This window comes from Durio zibethinus, chromosome 12, assembly GCF_047325235.1.
Source record: "Durio zibethinus cultivar Kanyao isolate XHJ-2024 chromosome 12, ASM4732523v1, whole genome shotgun sequence".
NCBI classification, from domain to species: Eukaryota; Viridiplantae; Streptophyta; class Magnoliopsida; order Malvales; family Malvaceae; genus Durio; species Durio zibethinus.
In genome coordinates this window covers 12,735,367-12,758,913 of record NC_143173.1, presented here as the reverse complement: position 1 = coordinate 12,758,913, position 23,547 = coordinate 12,735,367, and the positions used below count along the sequence as shown (strand labels likewise).

Sequence of the window (23,547 nt, the reverse complement as noted above, 5' to 3'; positions counted from 1 at the left end):
CAACTGTTCGAGGAACAAAATGTCAGTGAATGAATGAACTGCTCAATAATTGATGTTTTGCATTATTTATTTCTACTCATCTCCTTTTCCGAAAGTGCCAAATCATTCTATCTTTTACATTCATGTTTAGGTGAATTCAGAGGGTGCACGTGTCATTCACCGGAAGCTTTTAAGTCTATCTATCGTGCTCAACTGGAGTGTATTATTGGACTGTGATTTTGGCTTTGGTCCGCACATTTGGATAATATATGTCTTTAGAGCATCGATTTTAATCTTTTTTAATTTGTCGTCGACATTTTTTTTATAAAAATAAATTTAAAATTAAATAAATTATTTAATATCTTAAATTAAATTAAAATATATCATATTTAATAATTTAAAATAAATAATTACAAATCGTACATTCAAAATAATTTAAATAAATAACCAATAAAAAAATTTAAACTCAAAACTTTCTTATAAAAATAAATAAATCTAATCAATTGAATTAATTACTTAATAATAATTTATTATCGGACATTATCTCGAGCAAGTCTTATCATACTAGCATCTTAATCTAAAATTTGTGCGTAATCCATGACATAAGCATGGCGCATTGCCATTTTAAAAGCTTTTTGTACTATAATAATTCAATTTTGTCTAATATTAGTATCGCAGTTTTTTTGTTAACTTTACTGTTTGAGTTTCTCTTTATTTTTTACTTTGTCTCTGTATCCATATGTTTATTTTGGATAAGATGCATAATTAATCATCTAATTATATGGATGTTTTTAAAATTATTATTTTTAATTTAATCATTTAAATTTAAATAAATATTTTTTATCATTCAATCATTAACTTTTAATGATACACTTATGATGCCACATAATTATACGAATAATTGATGTGAAAAATAATGTGTCAGTGCCACGTCAACACATTTTAAAAACTTAACAATCGAATAATAAAAAAACATTTAAATTAAAATAATTAAAATAAAAAATAATAATTAAATTATTATTTTAAAAATTTTATATAATTTAATTATTAATAATCTATTTAACCCATCTGTTTTTGCCTATTCTTTCTTGTTGGATAGTTGAAATTTTTTTCATTTAGTCCAAAAAAAAAAAACCTATTAGTAAACAAAGAGAAAGCTACCCATAAATTGCAATAATTTGGAGTCTATATCAGTCCATGTCACATGCAAATTTCACCTACCAAGTCAAATTAAATAATAAAAAAATTATTACTGTTATTGGATTTGATAATTTTGTATAGTAAAATATTGAAAATTTGTAAATTAGTATCATATTTTATAAAAAAAATTACGTATTATAATTCGTGTCGACATAATAATATAAAATATTATTTTTTAATTTTGTTAAATTTATGTATAATGTTTTAAATTTTAAATCATATTATTTTTATATTTTTTATTTATATCATTTTTATATTATATTATCGTATTATATTTAAAATTATCAAATTTATAAGTGCAAATTTAGAAAGTCTAAGTAATTTAAAATTTCCTCATTTTTTATTAGCCAAAACAAAAGGATTCTTCAACATCTCCTTAATATTTTTAAAGTTTACATTTTTATTATGAAAATTTGAAAAATAAATATTGCTCTTAAATTTTTAAAAAGATTTAATAAGTATAAGATTTACAAATAAAAATTAAAAATAATTATATTACCTTGATAATTCATTATATTTTAAAAATATATTTAAAATTTTGGAGGCCATGCCCCCTTGTGCTGTTATGTGGCATCACCACTGGATTGAACAATAATATACAAACAGATCTGTGTGATATGAAGCCAAAGCCAACCGCTTGAAGTTGCATGGAAACTGGTGGTAGTCTCTGGCGTGGCTGATTCTTGAAGAAATATTCAAGAAAATTATAGAAGATGGTCGCAGTTTCTGCCAAATGTGACATAGCTTTTGCTTTAGGGACGCCACGTAAATCCCATAATCTACCAGAGTCAGCATCATCTCTTTATTTAAAGCATACTTTGGGCCAAGAATCCCATCAACAACAATGTCTATGATTCCAAGCTTTTTCAGTGGCAGGAGAAGCAACGTCTTTGATCCATTCTCTTTAGACGTATAGGATCCTTTTGAGTGTTTCCCATTCACCACCAGCTCAGAAGCCAACGCCCCATCCTCTTCGCGTGAAACCTCTGCAATTGCCAACACCAGGATCGACTGGAAAGAGACCCCAGAGGCTCACATATTCAAGGCTGACCTTCCAGGGCTGAAGAAAGAAGAGGTGAAAGTGGAAGTTGAAGAAGGTAAGGTGCTGCAAATCAGTGGGGAGAGGAGCAGAGAACAAGAAGATAAGAATGACACTTGGCATAGGATCAAGAGCGGCAGTGGCAAGTTTTTGAGGAGGTTCAGGTTGCCAGACAATGCAAAGATGGATCAAATCAAGGCTACCGTGGAGAATGGTGTGCTTTCTGTTATTGTGCCCAAAGAAGAAGAGAAAAAACCTGAAGTTAAGCCCATAGAAGTCTCTGGTTAAGTTGTTAGTTCTTACAAAAAAAAAAAAAAAAAAAACTATGATATGATCTGGCTTTTTGGGTAGTAAAGTTTAAGGGGTGTCGTTTGTCTTGTTGCATAGGTCTTGTTACTGTTGTGTTTTTCTACCAATGTATTGGAAGCTCCTTAATAGGACACGTATGGATTATAATACGAGAGCTCAGGTTCTGTTCTGTGTTTTTCTTTTATCTCTGTCGAGTTGGTCATGTTATAGTCTTATTCTGCCTCACACTAATTAATCGCGAAGCCACATAAATGATAACTGACAAGGCTGACACACTAACTATTGATCAGGCCTGGTGTCAGGTTTCCTGATAGTACACCTTACAGTTTACAATCCACCAAAGCAGTGTTAGCAGTGGCTGTGTTTGATGGGTGGCTGGAGCCTGTGGAGCCTAGATGTCTGCTGCTTACGTTGCTTTGGTGGGGGAAAATGGTATGGAGGGTGGGCAAGGATTGTGCCATTGCTTTTCGGGTAGCAAGATCAAGGAGGCAATTAATGGGAGATTAAATTGATGAATATTGAGAGTATAAGCAAAGAATCAAATTAGCATCAACAACAAATCTACCGTGTTTTTTGCTTTCAAAAATTTCAAAATACATCATAGAACAATTACAAGTTTCTTGTTTCGAAAAACTGAATAAAAATGGAATCATTTTCCCCCCAAAATTTTCACTTCCTTGCCCCACAAAACTTGGTAACTTAGCTTATCTTGTTTAGCTTAAATTTACAGATATGATGGTTCAAACTTCATTTTGTATAAAAAAAAAAAATTGTAGGGGTCTCTTTCACTTTACAGTTGGCTAACTGAATAATTGTGATTCAATTGATTGATCAAAGAAACCTTTAGAATGGCAGACGATCAAAGCATAGCAAAGAAAAACACAAGCATAATCTGCTGCAATGATCACATGACAGATTATTACACTGATGAAATGAAACTATAGCTAGCTGTCAAATGTTTACCTTATGTTTAAAGGTATAAAGATAGAGATCATGGAGCAGTGTTTGCTTATAGAATTGCATTTACAACCAGAATTCCTCCCGTATACCATGCTCAGATGTAAAGCTGCTTTTGAAAACTTAGCCCTCCACAAAAAATATAAGAAAAAAAAGAGAGAATAGAGATGAACCATCTTTTAAAGAATGTTTGTTCTCCTGTCATTGTACAACAAAAACCCATTATTTTGGTTTATGATATGATTCAATACTACTATATATATGCACTGTTTATCCAAATATTGCATGTAATGAAGTGCTGATTCTATCACATCATCTTCGATCTGCAATATTTGTTCCCTCAGGAACAATATTTTTGTGGTTTTTTATTTTCAATGGTCCCATTTCTTTAAAAATTTATGTGGCAGGTAGCCAAGTTTCATGTCACTAACACTAAGGGGCCTCTCAAATCTTTTGTCATCAGGTTTCCCTAGCATTACATGTTTTTTCAAGAGCTTTTTATTAAAGCTAGAAAAGAAAGATGATAAATTAATAGAGCAAAAGGCAAAGAAAAGAAGTTGATGGATCCATGGAAATAACTTGGAAAACCAGCAAAAGGAGAAGCAGGATGACAAAGAACTAAAGAGATATGTTGGGTGCTTGTTTTCCAACCAACCAAAGTGCCATGGAGCAAGTTTCCGATCTCTATTTTGCCTCGTAATGGATATCTTCAAATTTTATTCGAACCTAATTTTTTATAAAATTTTATGTGTATCTTTTTCGCTTCAATTTAATATATTCAAAATTTTACTTTTGAAGTACTTTAAAAAAATCGAACTTTGATTATCGTTTCATCTTACCAATTAAACTAATTTCTCATAGGTCTAATTTCCCCATTGTTTTAAAGGAAATTTTAGACAAAAAAAAAAAAAAAAAAACCACAAAAGTCAGAGCTGCTACCAGAAAATCTCAATCCTTTTTTTTTTTTCTGGTCCCACGGATCACTAGCTGATAGGGATTTAAAGAAATTATAATAGAGTAAGCAATGGCCATATTTGCTTTCAAATAATCTCATAGGATGTTGGAATTTTAGTTTCGAATGTTTAATATAAAATTTTAATAATTTTAAATATATATAAAAAAATCATATTTGCGTGAACAATAAAGAGTAATAAGTACCAAAAACAAGAACTTTAATGCACAATTTAGGGTTTCACCTTATTATTGGTTGTTGTAGATTTTGTTTGGATGACTAGAAAATTTCTTTTTTTTACAATATATAATCATTAAAAAAAAAAAAAACCTCTATCAACTAAACTAGATGATACTTTTAATATTTACCATCATTTTCTTTTGGCAATATGGTCAATATTATTTTCAGGTTTTACTTATATGATTATATTAAGTTTTTTTTCATTACGATTTTAAAGATACATTCTCTTACATCTGTTTTTTACATTCTCTTACATCTGTTTTTTCTTGACCAAAATAAATTTTATTAATATTCCAAATATTAAAGAGATAGCAACAAGGCTAGCAATAGCAAATAACCATAGTGATTTAAACTTGAAAAATATGAAACATAACATAACTTAAAATCAATTTCTTGAGATAGCTTTCCAAAATATTTCACCTTTCCAATGATTCAACACCGAAAAAATTACCATGTTACTAAAGAGCATTGTTATAAAATAAAGTCCTTTGAAAAAAGATCATTCCAACACCAAAGGATTTGAATCTTGCAGAACTAAAACAGCTTATTTCAACTCAACCAAATAGCCTCCAGCACATATAACACCAGGCTTGTATCATGTCTGATCTGGTCACACTATCTCATCCCTGATAAATCAGAGGTTCCCGAAGCCCTAATTTTCTCATTAGTCACTCAATGCCCCACTTCTTACACACACACAAACCAGATTGAAAACTATAGACATTGATGCCAAGCAAACAAATTGGGGGTAGTGTCCTTAGCATTAATTGAAATGCCCTTTTATATGAAGACCCTGACATTGAAAGTCCATGTGCCACTTAAAAAAACAACAATGTGTACCTCTGAATTTAATTCATGTAATAATTAGTGAAGTTTCTTGTTTGACAAAAGCAAAAGAAAAAGGGAAATAATTAGTCACTAAAATCCAATATGGGTAATAGGATGACTTGATAATGTTACCATGTCATCATGAGTGAGGCCAGCTGAACTGAAGAGGCAATTCTAAACAACAGGATAATCCAAACAAAAGAATGAAAAACTATTTGTTGGGAGAGAGTTGGCAATTAGTGAATGAAATTTCATGTGCAATATATGCAGCTAATGGCATGGTTTGATTCAAAGGGTTTCCTTTGCTCTACCAGGTGGATAACAAAGGCTGTGGGGATGAAATTTATGTCCTTCACAGAAGGGACATATATATGTCCTAAGACGTGCACACCACTCCATCAAATGGGGAAAAGAGATGCATGTTAGTTTTGATAGCTTCAGTTACTGATCTAAAATAGTGCTAAATAAAAAATTTTGGTAGGGGCCGTGCCCCTAGCGCCCCCTTGGCACCGTCCATGTGACACAAACCAAAGATACAATCAAAAACCCTATTTTCATGTCACGATAAGACTGATCATACCATCATATTTACTCTCTCTCTTTCTCCTTCCCACTACCTCTGAGTGTGACACCTTAATTTTCACATTAAAAATTATGAGAATATGTTATAATATATTCGTAAAGATTTAAATTTATAATTATCATATATTTTTTGTGGAGCACTATACCCGGGAGTCTCGGCGATGAGAAACAAGAGGGAATAAATATTTTTTGGTGGGTTCTTTATAGCACCATGGAAAGAAAAAGGCCTGCACTTTGCATGTGGATTGTGGTCCATATATGCTTCACTAGTGTGGACAAGATCTAGCACCATACATCAAGATCTGAGGAGGTCAACTGAGACCCTTCATAGATATTGGATTGCCTATCCAATGTTTCGTATTTGTTATGAAGAAATTAACCATTGTTGTTGCCGCTGGTGTTGCAGGTTTCAACTCCGTCCTGTGTTACCACACTAAACGTGAAGGGTTACAATAGGAAGACGGCTAGTATAAAACATAATTAAATCATAATAAGAGATGTAACCGATCTCAAAATTATGAGATATAAGACTTAATTTGTTTGTTATTGTGGTTGCAGGTCTCGGTTGCCTTGGATAACTGAAATCATCAAATAGAAACTAAAGCTTCTCTTACTTTTCTAGTTAGGAAGTAACTAGAAATGACAAGGATTGGGAAAAAGCAGCAAAATGACAGAAATGGTAAAAAAAAAAAAAAACCATGACACAGCTCATTCCCATCCCACATACAAGAAACTGCACTATAGCTTGCAGGATTTGGTGAAAAAACTACATGAAAAACTAATTTTTTCAATACTATGAATTGAATCATTGGCCATTTTAATTCAACTTTGTATATTATTCAGGTGTATGTAAGGATTAAGCTAGGCCATACATTTTAGTTATATCAGAAAATAGTATTTTTCTCCCCTATACAAAGCTGATTTGATAAAATTATGGGACCTTTTTTTTATTTTTTGTTTTTTTATTGGAAAGTTGAACATTATGTTGTTTGTTTCACATATATACCAAATTGGAAGGCAATTAAAACATCCGTTCCATTAATAGAAGGTAACAAAGGGAAATCTTTTCTAAAAAATAATAAGAAATATTCAGGTAGACCAATTAAAATATTCAATATCTGCCGAAAGAGCCTCAAATATCAGCATCTTTGACCATGCTGATATAAGCCTATCTATCCCCCACAGCTTGGATTGCTTTGGATCAATTTATTATTATAATATATATATTTTTTAATTATTGATCATATGATACAAATAAATCCTAGTAAAAATTATATAATTAAAATCCAAAAAAAAAAAAATGTGAGTCTTTGTTTGAGCACTGAGCCCTTCTTCTATATTGGAGGCCTCCCCTTTCAAGCCACTTTACTCTATAAGAAAAAGAAAGAAAGAAAGAAAAGTGAAGGCCTTTGAGCGAGGAAGAGCTAGCAGGTGTCTGATTGACACTGCAATAAGTACTAGAGGAGGGATCCAAAGGGATCGCATTGATCCTTTATTTTCTACCCTTTTCCCCCCGCAATTTTGGATCATGCTATCCCTTTGGATTCCTCCTTTGGTAGCTTCGAAGATGTATATACATCCTTATATGGTGCATATATATCCTTATATGGTGCATATATACTCTTTCCCTTCCCTTAACCATGCCTTGAACATCAAGAAAATCCGATGATTCGATCAGGAAACTCATCGGAGAATGGCCAGTCAAAGACTTTTAACATCCTCCAAATCAAGTAAGTGATCACAATCAACTTTTATCTTTTGTCTTCAAAGAAACCAAAGACTCTCTTTCATGTGTTTCAAATCTTTTGCATGAGTTTTCAATTAGATTTGGTAGGGTTTTCCCTTTTTGCTTTATTTTCTTGGAAAAGCATAACTTATTTGCTTCATAAGTTAAATGAATGAAATCCCATGATTCAAACCCAAAATCCTAGACGATGAACACATTGGATCTGATTTCATGAAAATTTTGTAGCTCGTTCCCCAAGAAAAATGTAGAACTTACCCCATGTATGCCATCATCATAATTGTTAACAGTTGTCATCATGAATGTGATTTTTTTTCACTTATTTTATAAAGCAACATGAATGTGAGATGATGATGATAACCTGTCTCTCTTTGAGAAATTAAGTGTCAGGATCTTTTGACAGATTTGCATATATTTTTTCTATGATTTCAAGCTACAATATGCAAGTTGATTAATTAATATCTTATCTTGATTAATAGTGGATGATCTTAATTATTTCTAAGTTATTATAGAGAAGTAAAAAACCCCAATTATCTTTATGTTTTTAATTCATTAAAACATGTAATTTGAAGCAAATTAAAAGAGGAAAAAATTGGTATAAATATTGTTTTATTTGATGTAATTGCTTGAATGAAATATTTTGTTTCTTGGAATAAATCATCGCCTTGTCAATGAATTAATCATCATTGACAGATAACCAAGTGGAAGCTAGCTATTCATAAACACTATGAATGAAACAGTGCCTGAAATTAAAAACGATAAATATTCCTACATGCCTTGGACTTCAATGTTTTATCAAGAACTGATAGTTTATATATTCATATCGTCTAAATATTGAAATTTATGTATACATTTGATATTTTATACAAAAATTATATGTTACAATATCAACATAAAAATATGAAGTATATATTTTTTGTTTTTTAAACCCATATATTGATATTATTGAAATTTTAAGTCGTGTCGTTATTATATTATATTTTCATATCATATTTATATCGTATTATTATATCATATTTTAAATTATTAAATCTAATTTTACTCTCATTTTTGGAAAACTCTTTTGATCATTAATTATATAGAAACTTCCAACAACTTAATTTTACCTTTTTTAAAAGTAAACTTTTTTTTTCCTATAATGATTTAAACACCGCAAAATTAACTTGTCAAATTATGAATTTTTTTTTTTGTAGTTTTATCTCAAGTCTCAACCTCAGTTTAAGCTGAGAACCATATAAGAGATGGGTGAATTTTCATAGAAACAGGCTAGCATGCATGGCCACACGACCTAATGGACCTAAGTCAAGACTCCAAATCACATGCTTAAAGGACTTTAATTAGAATCCGAGGCAGTGAAAGATGGTTTTGGGGCATTAAATTGAGTGTCCCTAAGGCAAGGGAATCACACACGTGTTGAGAGGCCTTGAAAAAAGTCCTACAAGACCTTACCCTAATTTTGCGAAAGAAAAAAAAAGGTCTTTAATTTTTTTTTAATCCTCTTGATCCCTCCAAGCACATGACCCCTAATATCTTTACATTAAAATTACATCCCTTCTGTCATATGGCCCCAACAATACTAACTACCCATTTTCTCAATTACTCAAAGCATTGTACATATGTATTGTACAATGAAGGGTCATTTTCCTCAAATGAAGAAACAAGAAGTATCCTCCTTAAACGAGAAAGGAACAACATTAATGGGGCTTTTACCATACATGTTTAAGACATGTCAATATCATTGATCACTAGGTGTAAGCTACTGTAAGTTATCAAGATTGCAACTAAACATGAAAACAATCAGACCAGATCCTAAATATCAGACAGGCTTAAAGAGAATATTGCTTTGAATGAAACTCTTCTTATGATCTTTACTATAATTTATTCAACCAGCAGTGGTTTTTTTCTGGTACAATGCATCATTTCTGTTCAAGTGCTAACTTGTTCAATTTTTCATACCATAATAATAATAATAATAATAATAATAATAATAATAATAATGATGATGATGATAATAATATTTTTATGTTTCTAATATAATTTTTTTAGAGACAAAATACATTATTAATTCAAAATCGATTAATTTGAGTTAACATAAAATTTCATATCAATCACAACACACACCCAAAATTTCCGATGTTTTTATCTGTTTGAGTATGTATATAACTCCACTTTCTTTTGTAAGTTCAGAGAGACAAAAGTATTGCTAGAAATGATCATTTTTTCAGTATAAACAAAATATGAGTTCAATTCTTTACTGAAATGAAATGAAATGATGAAATTGAAAATGGCAAGCAAAATAATGGGTCCCTGGCTTCAGATGGAAGAATTTGTTTTGGACATTAGAGTGTACAAATTGTCCTTTGAACGTGAAATATGTAGTTCAAATGTCTCCTCCTAGGACTACATGAAGGACATGAACTGCCAAAAGAAAACCATAGATATAATTTTTTTTTCCAAGTCACCGGAGAAAGATTGGATGCCCCTTGCCTGGGACCCAACACCTTGACTTTCCTCCATTTTCAAACAAATACCTAAAACCCAATATTTTTCTTCTTATTCCACTTTCAATTATTATTTTTGGATTCAAATGACAGGGAACAAAAGCTTTATCATAACTAATCTCCAATTATGTAATTGGCTCTGATTAGTTTGGAGAAAAAAGCTTTATTTGGTTGTATAAAATTGTTAAATTAGTCTTAAAATTAAAAAAAAAAAGTGAGTCTTCATTTTTGGACTAATAATTGTTCATCAACATGTGGAACTTAATAAATACTATATGCTAATTAACTAGAATTTATATTTTGGGCGCTCCGATTAATTTGTTTGGATCAATTTCCGGTGCTTGTAATTCTCCTTCTTCTATCTCTTAGGTTTCGGTCTCTTTTGTATAAAAAATTAATTTCGTTAAATAATTAATCCAAATTTAATTAATCATTCAAGTTCCATTCATTTTTAGACACTGAAAGCCACATTTGCAGATGCCTTCAATTAATGACACTAATAATTGAACCAACAGCCTGTAGAGCTTAATAGCTTCTTTTCTGACAATGCCTTGCCTACTGCTCCTGTTTTTTCAAATGCTTTTGATTAATAAAGAATAAACATATAGTGACCAACTCAAATGACAATAATCTGTTGAAATTAGTAGAGTGATGGGCCAGCAATACATGTTGGGGAAGATTCTGTAACATGAAACCCCCCCAATTCCATGGCAGTTGCAATCCTTGTTGGTTTGAAATCATCAAAGGAAAGAAAATTTATTGGTCTCTATTGATTTATGTCATAAGTTGAATGGAACACAACCTGCAAATTGTCCTCTAAACCATTATGTTGTATTTGACTGGGTTTGCAACCTTATACTCCTTCCATCAAGCATAAGGGATAAGTTTTCTAGGAGCAATGTCTTTGGTCAGAGATGAAAAAAAGTCCCCACCTGGCATCATTGTGTCTGTAAGATTAGAAATTAAGATTCAGATCCCAAACGATTCTTTTTTCTTTTCTTGTCTTTTAATTTACAAGCAATAACGCAAATTTTATTTGGTATACGTTCACTAAAAATTCTGTCAAAAGAAAAAACATACTTTTTCATATAGGAGGGAACATGGTGGCTGTGGCTCGGCACCTGGAAATGGGTAGTATCCCAGCTTGTAAGCACAAAAGGACTGAGAAAAGATCTAAATCAAGCAGGTTTGACGCGAAGAAGGTTTGCCTCAGCATGTTCTATTCAATACAGGTGGCAGAAGCGGTATTCTTAAAAAAACAAAGAAATCAGAACCAAGTTAAGATGATAAGGATCAGCCCCCTTTTTCTTGCGCCAAAAATCTTAGCATTTCCGAAAGAACTGGAGTTGTATCTCTTTTCTAGTTCCATTCAAGAGTTCTTATGTGTTTCTACGACCCTTTAAACCCCGAAATTTTGACAAATCCCTTTTCTTTTCTTTGGAACACATTCATCGTCAAATAATGGTAATCCATGATTAATTGCTTTATTTATGAATTTTATAGTAATAGAAATGCATGTCCTACCGAAACGGAATTTGTAACTTGCTATCCTCTTGCCTAGCGGCCAAGGATTTACCTTCGAGGAAAAGATGATTCATTTAAATCATCATGAGAGCCCAACTCCATTGCATTGCCAGAATCAATGTTCTGGTTGACCTCCTTACTTCTCTCATGGTACAATCCTCTTCCTGCTCAGCCCCCTTCTTCTCGGTCCACGGAGACAAAATAAGAAAAATGCAAGCATGGAGACAGATACCAGCAGCAGAACAATCAATGACAAAAAAAGATTTTACTGCCTAGCTACCTCCATAATGAGGAGCTTTTATACGATACAAGACAGAAACTAGTTTCCTTCTATAAATGTAATGTATTCCAATCCACTTTTTATTGCATCTTATAATGAATTATTGGTAGCAGAAAAAAACTAACACTGATCAGTATAGACATAATTTCTACTTCTGACAATCGACACGCATGTAGTTAATTATAAGAAAAAATTTTTGTTCCATATTGTCATATAGAATTGTCAGGAGAATGAGAGCTTTGAGAGTTATGATCTTCTCTCCTGGTTCTTTGTATAAAAAATTTTAAGATTTTATGAAGTATTGGGTAGATTAAACTTGTTTAAGGGTTGGAACAAAAAATTAAAAACCGGAACATAATTTTTAGACCGTTTAAATCGAGCCCGAACCCGACTCATTGGGCCATCAACACCTCTTGTTGGGATTGGCAAGTTGTTGAAAAACCTGTGTTCTATCTGTAATTACATTTTGAAAAAGATCTTAGTCAACCAGGCAAGCATGCACCCACCACATGACAGATTGGCAAGTCGGGAATGCCTATATGGGCTATGGCTATAGTTGGTGAGCCTGCTATCCAATGGTACCTTTGATAGGATTTGCAAATTCATTTTCAAGCAGATTTCTCATATTTTTCAGCATTGCAACAACTCAGTTGCCTTCCATGGAGTTCTACTTTTGCTTTCTCCTCTCTCCAATGAACTTTCTTAATCAAAGAAATTCAGAAGAAGGATCATCCCATTTGTCTAACAGCACCCCATGTCTTCCCCCTCTACAGTCCCCTTAATTCTTCAATACATTGAATAGTTGGGACATAAATACCACAAATATGCTTCTTTTTCTATAACTTTTAATTATTAATAATGACCATGAGCGTTATTTGCCTAGATCCCTTGGATTCTGTCCATTTATGAACCAAAGAGGGGGGAAAATGAAATTGACAGTAAAAAATCAGCTTGACCCTTTTAGGTCACTGGTTTTTTTTTTTTTTTCCTACAGGAATGTATATGCAACTGATCTCTGAAACACCCTTTTCAGTAATGATCTTTGGAGTGTTTGCAGCTGCCATGGCAGCAATAGACACAAATAAAACCTAACAAAAGAATATATACATATGGCAAAGGCCAAGGTTTTTTTTTTTTTGGAAAAAGACACTGATGAAAGAGCAGTAATCCAAAAGGCCAGAAACTACAGTTGGCTCTATGGCTATCATTGCCAGAGTGGAAGAGAATCAGTCCAAGCAAGCTGAGTTTGAACATCTTTGCTTCTTTCTTCGATGGTCTCAGATTCTTTAATTTTTAAGGTCTTAGATTCTTCAATCTCCTTAAAAATTGTAAGTCAAACGAATTTTTTTTAACAAACAGTTATTGTTAAGATTTCAGTTCAATATTTTCATTTCTACCAAGTAGCCTTGCTATCCAAACAACAAGACATAAAAAAAAAAAAAAGCAATTTTTTTTTATTTTAATCAAATTTATGTACCATTTTTATTAAAAACTTTAAATTATTTCACTTTCCTATTTTTTTTTTCATGTCAGTGATTAAATTTGCCAGAATCTACACCTTTAGATTTGAGTATTTTACATTAGTCAACAAGAATGAGAAAAGAAAAACTATAGCCTTTTTAAAAACTTATCCTAAACTAAAATTATTTGGATAAATAAACCAAAATTTAGTTGTCCAAAGCACTCCCATAACCCAAAAATGGAATCATTGCCGACAGCCAAGCGTTGAAACTCTATTGATTTGCGGCCCGTGAACGCTCACCCTCACACCATCCCTTCCCAAAAACCAGCAAAAACCTGCAAAAAGAAATCAAACAATGGCTGCATTTTCCATTCACAGCTACACTTTCTCTTTTAATCTCCAAATCTTCATCCTTTTGTTCCTTACAGCAAAACCAATTTCCTCTTTTGCCCATCAAGCCCTTGATAACAACCCCAGGTTTGCTCCCCACATTTCCCTCTTTGGTGATGCCAAGGTTGAAGATGGAGGCTCCCATGTTCAACTCACGAGCCATCACGCGCCAAGTTCTGGACTTTTATTGCTTGATAAGCCCTTCAAGTTCGTGGAGGAAAGGAATGCGGGTAGACCAATGTCGTTTTCAACCGAGTTTTCCTTTTCTATGTCTCCTGGTAATGGTGATGGTTTAGCTTTTGTTCTTATTCGTAATGATTTTCAGACGAGGTTTCAGGGTCAAGGGTCTTTTGGTCTTTCTGGTGAAAATATGTTTCTGGGTATTGAATTTGATACTAAGAAAGATGATAAAGTTGGTAATTTGAATGCAAATCATGTAGGAATCGATGTTGGGAGTCTTGAATCTGTTAAAATTAGCAATTTGTCATCTCTGAATTTGGTGTTAAACAATGGGGAGGTGTTGAAATCTTGGATTGATTATGATTCAAGCTCCAAACTTTTACAAGTTAGATTGAGTAAATTAGATGACAAGAGGCCTTTCAATCCAATTCTAGCATACCATATTGATTTGATAAAAATGTGGGGCAATGGGGATGTTTTTGTTGGTATAATATCAACGACAAATGGGGAATCTTCACAGAGTAGTAGCAATGTTTATTCATGGAGATTTAGGGTAAGAGATGTTTCAAGTTGGATGCATTCATTGCCTGCTGATCCACTGGGTCATGTGGATAAGGATAGTGAGGAATTTAGAGCAGAAACCAGGAAGTTTTGTGCTTTGACAATTTTAGCTGGGCTAATTTTTGCTACAGGATGTGGAGCCTTGTTTGCGTTTGTGATGCTGTTTATGTGGGCAATTTTGGCTAGTAGGCACACGGTGTTCCCGGTAGAGTCTCGAGCAGTTCCTGGAGATTTCAGGTATGAGAAGGTCAATGTGATTGTAGAGAAGGATAATCCAAGGTGATAAGGATTAGAAGATGGAGCTTACAAGGTTATGATGTGAATTTTGTGTTGTTGTTGCTGTTGTTGTTACTAAATTACGTAGTTATGTGACAGACTTTGTATTTTTGTTGTTGTGGATTGTTGTATGTAGCTGTAATGCAATGTAGTCATGTTTTCTGCTGGAGAACATAACATTCTGAACATTCTGAATTCTGATGTAAGAAAACCATTTCAAGACATGCTTGAATTGAAGGCATGGTGTTTATATTTTTTGAAATGCAAGATCTGTTGCTTACAGGAGAAATGCTTCTTGTAAAAGTTCATAATCTTATTGACAAGGTTGCCAGTAGTCATAACGTAAGCATCTAGTTCATCTGAATGGATTGTGTTCTAGCTTTGCTGAACCTTTTAAATCATCTTAATCCATTCAAAAAACATCTAACTTCATTGGTATCAGAGGTCCATTACAGGTTTCGTATCCGATTGAAAGACTCTTGCATTATATGCTTAATGCTCTTATTTCTTGCTTGTAGTTGATTCTCCTGCACCCCATAGCAATCCTTTGCGTGCCTTATTGGGTTTCAAACGAATCTATTCGTTCCCCTTTCTAGTTTTTCTTTCTTTTCAGCTGCCTCCTCCTGTAATAGCAGACCATTTATGCAACTAGTGCGCATCGAATTCGAGCAGGGGAAGCTTTTGAAATATAAAAAGGTTGAAAATTTCCTTCCAAGAATAATCATTCATGGAGCTTGAGCAAAAGCCATAACTAAGGCACTCACAGAAAATAGCAGATCAGCAAGAAAATTTGATTTATTCCTGCCAAAACCTGTCGTTTATCCATCCTGCCAGTGCATCACCGACAATAGCACCTATTACAGCCTTGTTCACTATGAGTTACTGCAAATCAACACATTATTACAAAACATTGAATCAGCATGGAAACCAGCAATTTATTTATCTAAATTAAACAAGTAAATCAACCAACAAATCAATACATACTCAAAACAAATCCAATATAAATTTAAACAAAACTCACATGTGATTTAAATTTAAGACCTTGCCACTAAGCCAAGCTCTGGTAGTCATTTTCAATATCATTTCAACGGATCTAAATATCAATAGGCTAATCTATCAAATACATAGAGAAGAAAATTGAGGATATGGTTGCAGTCAAGCAGGTAATCCATATTTCCTTCCATAGCTTTTGAAATAGAAAAATTATTGGGTTATCCTATACCCAATGTACCAAAGTCCAAACCTTGAAAATTGATGCTGATAGCCTAACCATTTATATATCCCGCAAGCATGCTTTTGTGTCCAAAGTCCAAATGACTATTGAAATTTATTTGCTTAATTCGCCTATTGCCACTTGCGTGATCTGCTGCAATGCTCTAAACTCATTTCTTTTTTCTGTTTTACGTGCATCATTTGGTTTCAAATAATTCATGTTTTCGGTTACTTCGATTAATTTAAAATTAAAATGTAAGATAATGTTTATAAGGAATTCAAATATCTTATATCAAAAACTTCTTCAATCAATTATCATTTTTTTTTTATATTTCGAAAATATTTTGACTAATCCATCTCTTCCTTAATATCAAAATTCCTCCTATATTATATCATTATATCAAATGCATTTTAATAATTCAACATTAATTCTCTAAATCGACACTAAATTTCAATGTCGATTGAGAGCATTAGTGTCATGAGAGTCACATTGATTGCTTTTTTTTTTTAAGGGATTGAAATCAATTTAAATTATGTAACAAGAGATTTTTTTTTTTTTTGCCAATTAATTATATGTCCACTCATTTTGATTTTTTTGGGGGAGATAAATAATTAGATTTTTTTTTCAGAAACACATGCAATAGTGAATCTTATTTCTATTTTTCTAGGTCTCAAATTGATGCAGGAACAATGGTAGAATTGTTTGAATCCCAATCAATTCTATTGGACAGGACAGTTCCACCCAGTAATTCCCAGTCTACAAGATGGAGGCAACTAATTTGGGACAGTAAGGGGCAGTCTCCCTCAAGGAACGGTCAGGAAGCCCCTAAATTTTGTTCTTGGGTCCTACAATAAAAGTACTTCTCAAAAAAAAAAAAAAATGCTAAGCAATTTTTACATGTTGAAACTCTTCTTTCCGTCATTCCTAATGAATATAAAAAAAGCCAGTTTGGACGCCCATTTTTATATGTTTATTATTAAATTTGATAATTTTAAATATGATATAATAATATAAAATAAAAATAATATAAAAAAATAATATGATTTAAAATTTTAATAAAAATTATAAATAAATTTATAAAAAAATTATTTTATATTTTTATATCAATACAAATTAAGATACATAATTTATATATAAAATATGATATAAATATATTAATTATTAATGTTTTATATAATTTACATATATAAATTATCAAATTTATTTATGATATAAAATCTTTTTAATTGATTAAATTTGTATTACGAATCAATCTCGCGATTTGATGTATAGTATTTAATTTTTAATTTGAATGATTGAAATAAAAAATTTTGTTTTACATTTTTTAATGTCTCAAGTCTCGTTCAACTTTTTGACCTTCGCACATCATCAACAATCTTAATCATTGAAATTAAAGATCCACTCAAGCATGATTAAAAAACCGATTAAAAATATATGTTTTTAAAAAAATTCTAAAAAAGAGAGATTCAAGAAAAACGGAGCATGTGCCAAATTTGAGGTCATTATTGATTTGTCAATTTGACTGGCAATACTTCCCTACCTAACATCCACTCATTTATCAACTTTGAAATCTAACAGCAACTTGGCAAGTAGGCTTTTTTTGGTTAGAAAAATGGATTTTATGGTTAAAACACGTACAAATTGCACCAAAATCTCTCGTAATCTCAATCACTTTTTCATATGAAATTTCTAGGCAAATTCCATAAATAGTAGGAACCATGAAATTTGAAAAAATTTCATAAATGCTATGATGATAGAAAAAGTACTCACTCATAATAGAAATTTTTTTTTTATTTGAAAAAAAGGGTTTCGAGCTTTGCTATTTGAAAAAAAAAATCATATATCAATAAAGTGAATTAAATGCATAAATAGATATTTTTTGAAACTTTATTTAATATTTATTAATAGTATTTTGGGGTGTTTTAATTGAAAGGGAATTGGTAAGTAACGTTGGCTTATAATAAGAAAGTACGATTAAAAACATTGAAATTAATTATTTAAGACGTACTTAAATGCTCAAAAATGATAATTTAATTGAGATAATTAATAATTAATGGTAAGTTTACGTAAAATTTATCATAACGTCTAGATCCGGGGATCTATCGCTAGACATTGAGTTAAGGGAATCGTCACTAATCTTTTTTATTTAGGTGCGATTGGCTACCTAAAGAATCTATTCTTTCAGGGAACACCTAAAATTAAGGGTCCCTAAAATAATAAGTTCAGATCTGCTAACCAGAACAGAGTTCGGGAGTTCGGTTACGTGTGAAGAAGGTTATAGCACCCTCACAACGCCCATCAAAAGATGGTACCAGCTTAAATTGGTGTTATCCAAAAGCCTTAAAATTTTGCCAAGTAATTAATTATTGAAAATTTTTCTCAATTGACTCTAATACTTTTAGCAAAAAATTGAGAAAATTCCCTCACCTCAAGAGTATGCAAGAAAAACTACTGTTTCACTTACAGAGGCTCCGTCGTCGGATTAATTAAAGAAAAATCAAAATCAAAATCAAAATCAAAATAGAAAGAAAGGAGAGGATGATTGTTCTTATGTAGGGAAAATTAATACTTTCAACTTTTCCCTAAAAAAATATTTTTTTGACATTTATTTTTAAGAAAAATTGATACTTTCAACTTTTCCCCAAAAATATTTTTTTGAAATTTATTTATAAGGAAAATTGATACTTTCAACTTTTCCTCAAAAATATTTTTTTTGAAACATTGATTTCCAAGGAAAATTGATACTTTCAACTTTTCTCCAAAAATATTTTTCGAAAATTTTGATTTTCAAGGAAAATTGATACTTTCAACTTTTCCTCAAAAATCTTTTTTTTGAAAATTTATTTTTAAGAAAAATTGATACTTTCAACTTTTCCTCAAAAATATTTTTTGAAAATTTATTTCTAAGGAAAATTGATACTTTCAACTTTTCCTCAAAATATTTTTTTTTGAAACTTTGATTTCTAAGGAAAATTGATACTTTCAACTTTTCCTCAAAAATCCTTTTTTGAAAATTTATTTTTAAGGAAAATTGATACTTTCAACTTTTCCTTAAAAAAACCTTTTTTTTTTTTGAAAATTTTATTTTATGTTTTTTTATTCCCTTTTTATTTATTCATGCAAAAAAAAATTCTAAAAAAAAAAAAATGAACAAGCACATAAAAAAAATAAATAAAAAAATAGGTTGTGGCTTCTTACCAGGTGGGGACCTCCCTTTTCACCTTGCGGAGTTTCGCCTTGCGGAGTTTCTTAATCAAAGCCATGGGCTTTCGTTTGAGACCCCTCGGAACCTTCTGTAGGCATGAGCAGGGAACAGCTTGACCAGCTCATCAGTGGACATATCAAGGAGAGCATCCAAATCAACGCCTCTGAAGCTTAACTTCTTGAATGTTATTTCAAGAGTGTGATGTAGTAGTAGCGCGCGCACTCGCACTTAAAGCAATTATGCGCTTCTCTCGTTATGTTATGCAAGCCAACTTTCTCAAGGAGGAGACATGATTTAGCAGTTAATTACATCTCAAAGAAGACCTCCTAAGCGTTGGACGCTGGCCAGTAGAAAATAATTTAGACATTTTGAAGGAGACACACGAGAGGCGGCCAAAGATTCAGACTAGGGTCGAAGCCAATTACAAAGGTTCGACGGAGGATGAGACCCTTTCAAGGAGGTGATTGAGGCAGTACGGTAATAACCTTTACAACTACCTATCCTTATCAAGCGTCAGCTCAAAAACAGGGTTCCCCAACATGTATGGGACGAGACCAGGTCGGATTAGTAGCTTGAGGGTCGAGTGTTTCGACCATAAAAAAACTTTTGGCATTGGCTTAGGATGCCCCGACTTAGGATGTATGCTTCGATACACCCCCTGCTCTGTAGGAATTGACATATGATTTCGAATGATGATTTTTTTTACTGCAGGCTGGGGCAACCTTTCGATCTAGGCCTGACTAAACATTTATGAGAAAAGCCCTATAAAAAAAAAGTACCAGATCATTTCGAAAGACGCTTGCTTTGGTTAGTTTCCTTCAACAGTTCGTGAACTTCTGTCAGAGGTGATTAGTCTCTGGCATAAAGGTGAACCAAAACTGCAGCTGCATTCTTTCTGTTCTTGCTGCCCAGTCTTTTTTTTTATTTTTTCCCTTTTTTTTTTATACCAGCAGCCTCACATTCCCTTGCTTGCTATCAAGTTTTTCTCTCCCTGCATCTTCTCATTTATTTATATTATCAAGTAGGGTTTTTGGTTTACCGATCAGCCTCGTTCACATTCGCTGCAGGTTATGGTGGATCCTGATGCGCCCAGCCCAAGTGACCCGAACCTGAGGGAATACTTGCATTGGCGAGTTGCATGTCACTCTATTTTTCTCTCTCCGACTCCTTCATCTCTATTCCTCTGCATACTGTATGTGTCTCTATCTGTCGCATACTCAAACGGGTATGAGAAGACGAGCAGACAGTGAGGCGAACAGCCTAGCAAGCACTCCAAATGCTGAGTTTTGGTACTTGCGGTTGTTTGCTTTGTTTCCTCATCTTTCTCCCTGGGCATTAGACACACCAAATGCAGTTCCGGTGCTCCCAAATGCTGGACTTCCAATTGAACCAAAGGCAGGATCAAGAAAGGGAAGGTTTCCCACAGAGGGGAAGCCTCGAAGGCTTGGTGTCGATGGGGCCTTCCCCTTTTGTTTGGCTTCTGTTTTTTCTTCTTGTTGCGCAACTGATACGGCATTGGCCTGCTGAGAGCTGTGGGCGTCGCGCCGTTGCTGAGTGCTAGCTATTGACTGCTTGGGTTTTATTGTCGAATCTGGAATTGTGGTTAGGTGAAAAGTAGTTTTGGATACTGCTGGAAATGGTTATGAATGGAGATAGTGGCTCTGGCAGCCATGGTGGGAGTTTGGCTTGAGTAGAAATGGTGGTGTAATATGAGGTCTGGTTTTCAATTTAGCAATGGCATCCCACGGGACTAAGGCTAGTGATCGCCATGATGGAGAAGGGTGACGTTGGGTTAAGTTGCTGCTAGAGTCCAGGGGAATAGATGAATATCAGAGTCTTTTTTATGACTCTTTCCTTTTTTTTTGTTCTCTCTCTTTTTTCTTCTCCTATTCGGATTCCTCTCCCTCTCCTAATCAAATTCTTCCTCTATCTTTTCTCCCTTTTTTTTCTTCCCGTCTCCTATTCGGATTCTTCTTCTCTCCTATTCCGAGTTCTCCTCCATCTTTTTTCCGTTTTATAAAACCATGCTGTTTTTTATAGAATTTCAGTTCTATTCCACTTAGTCTTCCAATGCTAAAGATTAGCCACCAATCATGCTTTCTGATCATCATTCAACTTAATCTCAATCTTTCCCTTTTTTTTTTTTTTTAAAATAATCAGATAATAAAAAAAAGATAAATATGAAATAACAAAAATGAATAAAAAATTCCTACAACTGAACTAGGATTAGTTTTAATTGACAAAGAATCCCGGACAAAATGGGATGTCTACAAAATTTAAAAAAAAATTCATGTAAATAACTACAAATTATATTTAATAATCTCAAATAAATATAAATTATATTTAATGATTTTAAATAAATTAAAAATTAAATGTTAAATTTTAAAGTGTTGCCTTAATGAAATATCAGTGATTAATTGAACAAGTTATCTTTATGATAAGATATTGTGGCAACTGAGCATGCACTTATAAGGTATCCAAGAGAGTTGGTTTTATTAATTGAACAAGAATTAACCTTGTTGATCGAGCAAATAGGTGTAATTATATTTTGATTGGTTTGTGTAATTTGATCAATATTTTCAAATTTGATTGCAAATATAAAATAAGATTCAACAAAAAGGAATCAAATTTCGATGAAAATCTTAAATTGGATAAATTTGTTTTCAACGGCAAAAGCATGTCATTTTGATTGAGATTGTTTTTATCATAATCCGTATTGCAATGCCAAAACTTAGGCTTGAGAATTTACACACGAAATAATTCCTCTTCCCATCAATTTATAATGACTACAGCGTGTGTTAACTCTTTCACACCATTATGATAGGGATAAAATTTGGAAACATAAAAAAAAAACAACAAAAGTTATTATATTTTAAATTGAAATGAATTCAAATTTAGTTTTTTGTTCATACAATTATTTGATAGCATTTAGTATTTTTAGGGTTTAAAATTGAATACATGTAATTTGTTTGTGTTTTCTCCAATTACAATATCTTTTATAAAAAAAATAAACAAAAAAATTCTTTACATATTCATCATGTGAAATATAAAGAATTAAATCAAATTATGTTAAAGAATATTTATATAACAAAGTCTATGTAAAAACTATATATATATTTTACTTTATTCAACACTATAATCTAAATTTGTTCTTTGATTATACTTTCAAAATAATATATAGATCTTTTTATCAAAACCAAAAAAAAAAAAAAATTGATACTAGGTGAATCTAATGTCCATCATTTTTTTTTTTGTTTTAAAAATTGAATTATAATAAAATGAAAAATTATGAATGTAATTGAGTCAAACTAAATCGATACAATGACAAATTTAAACTTGTTATTCGAAATTTGATTCAAGTTTGATTAAATTTTAATTTTTAAATTTTAGATAAAAATCAAATTATTCAATTTCACTTAATTATGCTTGTTTAATTAAAAAATAAATTTGATTCTTATATTTAATTTTAAACTCAATTAAGTATTTGAACTCGAGCTCGAATTGATATATAATAAAAATATATTAAAATTTAAAATCTCAATTAGACTCATAAATTATTTGAATTAAATATTAAAATATTTAAATTTGACTCATTGGATAAATTGATCTATTTAAATTTTAATTCGACTTGATAATAATTAAATTGAATTTAAATTTTTTCAAATAAAATTTTAATAATTTATGAGTATTAATATATTATTTATATCTTTATTTAAAAAAAATTCAAAGAAGCGAGAACAAGCAAAGAAAATTCATAAAATTAAAAAATATATATTTTTGATCATTTAAGAGAGCTCTACATTAAAAGGAGAGGGAAAAGATTGAACTTTGAACCCAATCTTAATGTTTTTTTAGCTACTAGACCTAATAGCTTAAGATAAAATTAAAATATATTAGTATTATGTAAATAATTATAGGAAAATAATTTAAGGAAAAAAAATGAGGATGACTTCTTTGTGAGGATGACTTCTTTGTGATGTGAGCCAGGAAACGGATCCCCCTTAAAAGACAATAAAATCCAGTACGACAGCTGTACAAGAAAAGTCTTACTTGTGGATTAGATTCTTTACTTGTCAACTCATTAAACCCAATCTCTCACATCCTCGTCAACCGTTGATCATCAAT

General features: G+C 31.8%; 1 protein-coding gene and 1 pseudogene across 1 annotated transcript; both read left to right on the top strand.

The window, feature by feature from the left end:
• Positions 1–1,757: 1,757 nt before the first annotated feature.
• LOC111295927 (18.5 kDa class I heat shock protein-like) lies at positions 1,758–3,171 on the top strand (annotated as a pseudogene).
• Positions 3,172–13,801: 10,630 nt separating this feature from the next.
• On the top strand, positions 13,802–15,284 carry LOC111296747 (L-type lectin-domain containing receptor kinase S.4-like). The gene has a single exon (XM_022891192.2). It carries the CDS (start codon positions 13,953–13,955, stop codon positions 15,009–15,011), a length of 1,059 nt encoding a protein of 352 aa, XP_022746927.2. The 5' UTR covers positions 13,802–13,952; the 3' UTR covers positions 15,012–15,284.
• Positions 15,285–23,547: the final 8,263 nt, after the last annotated feature.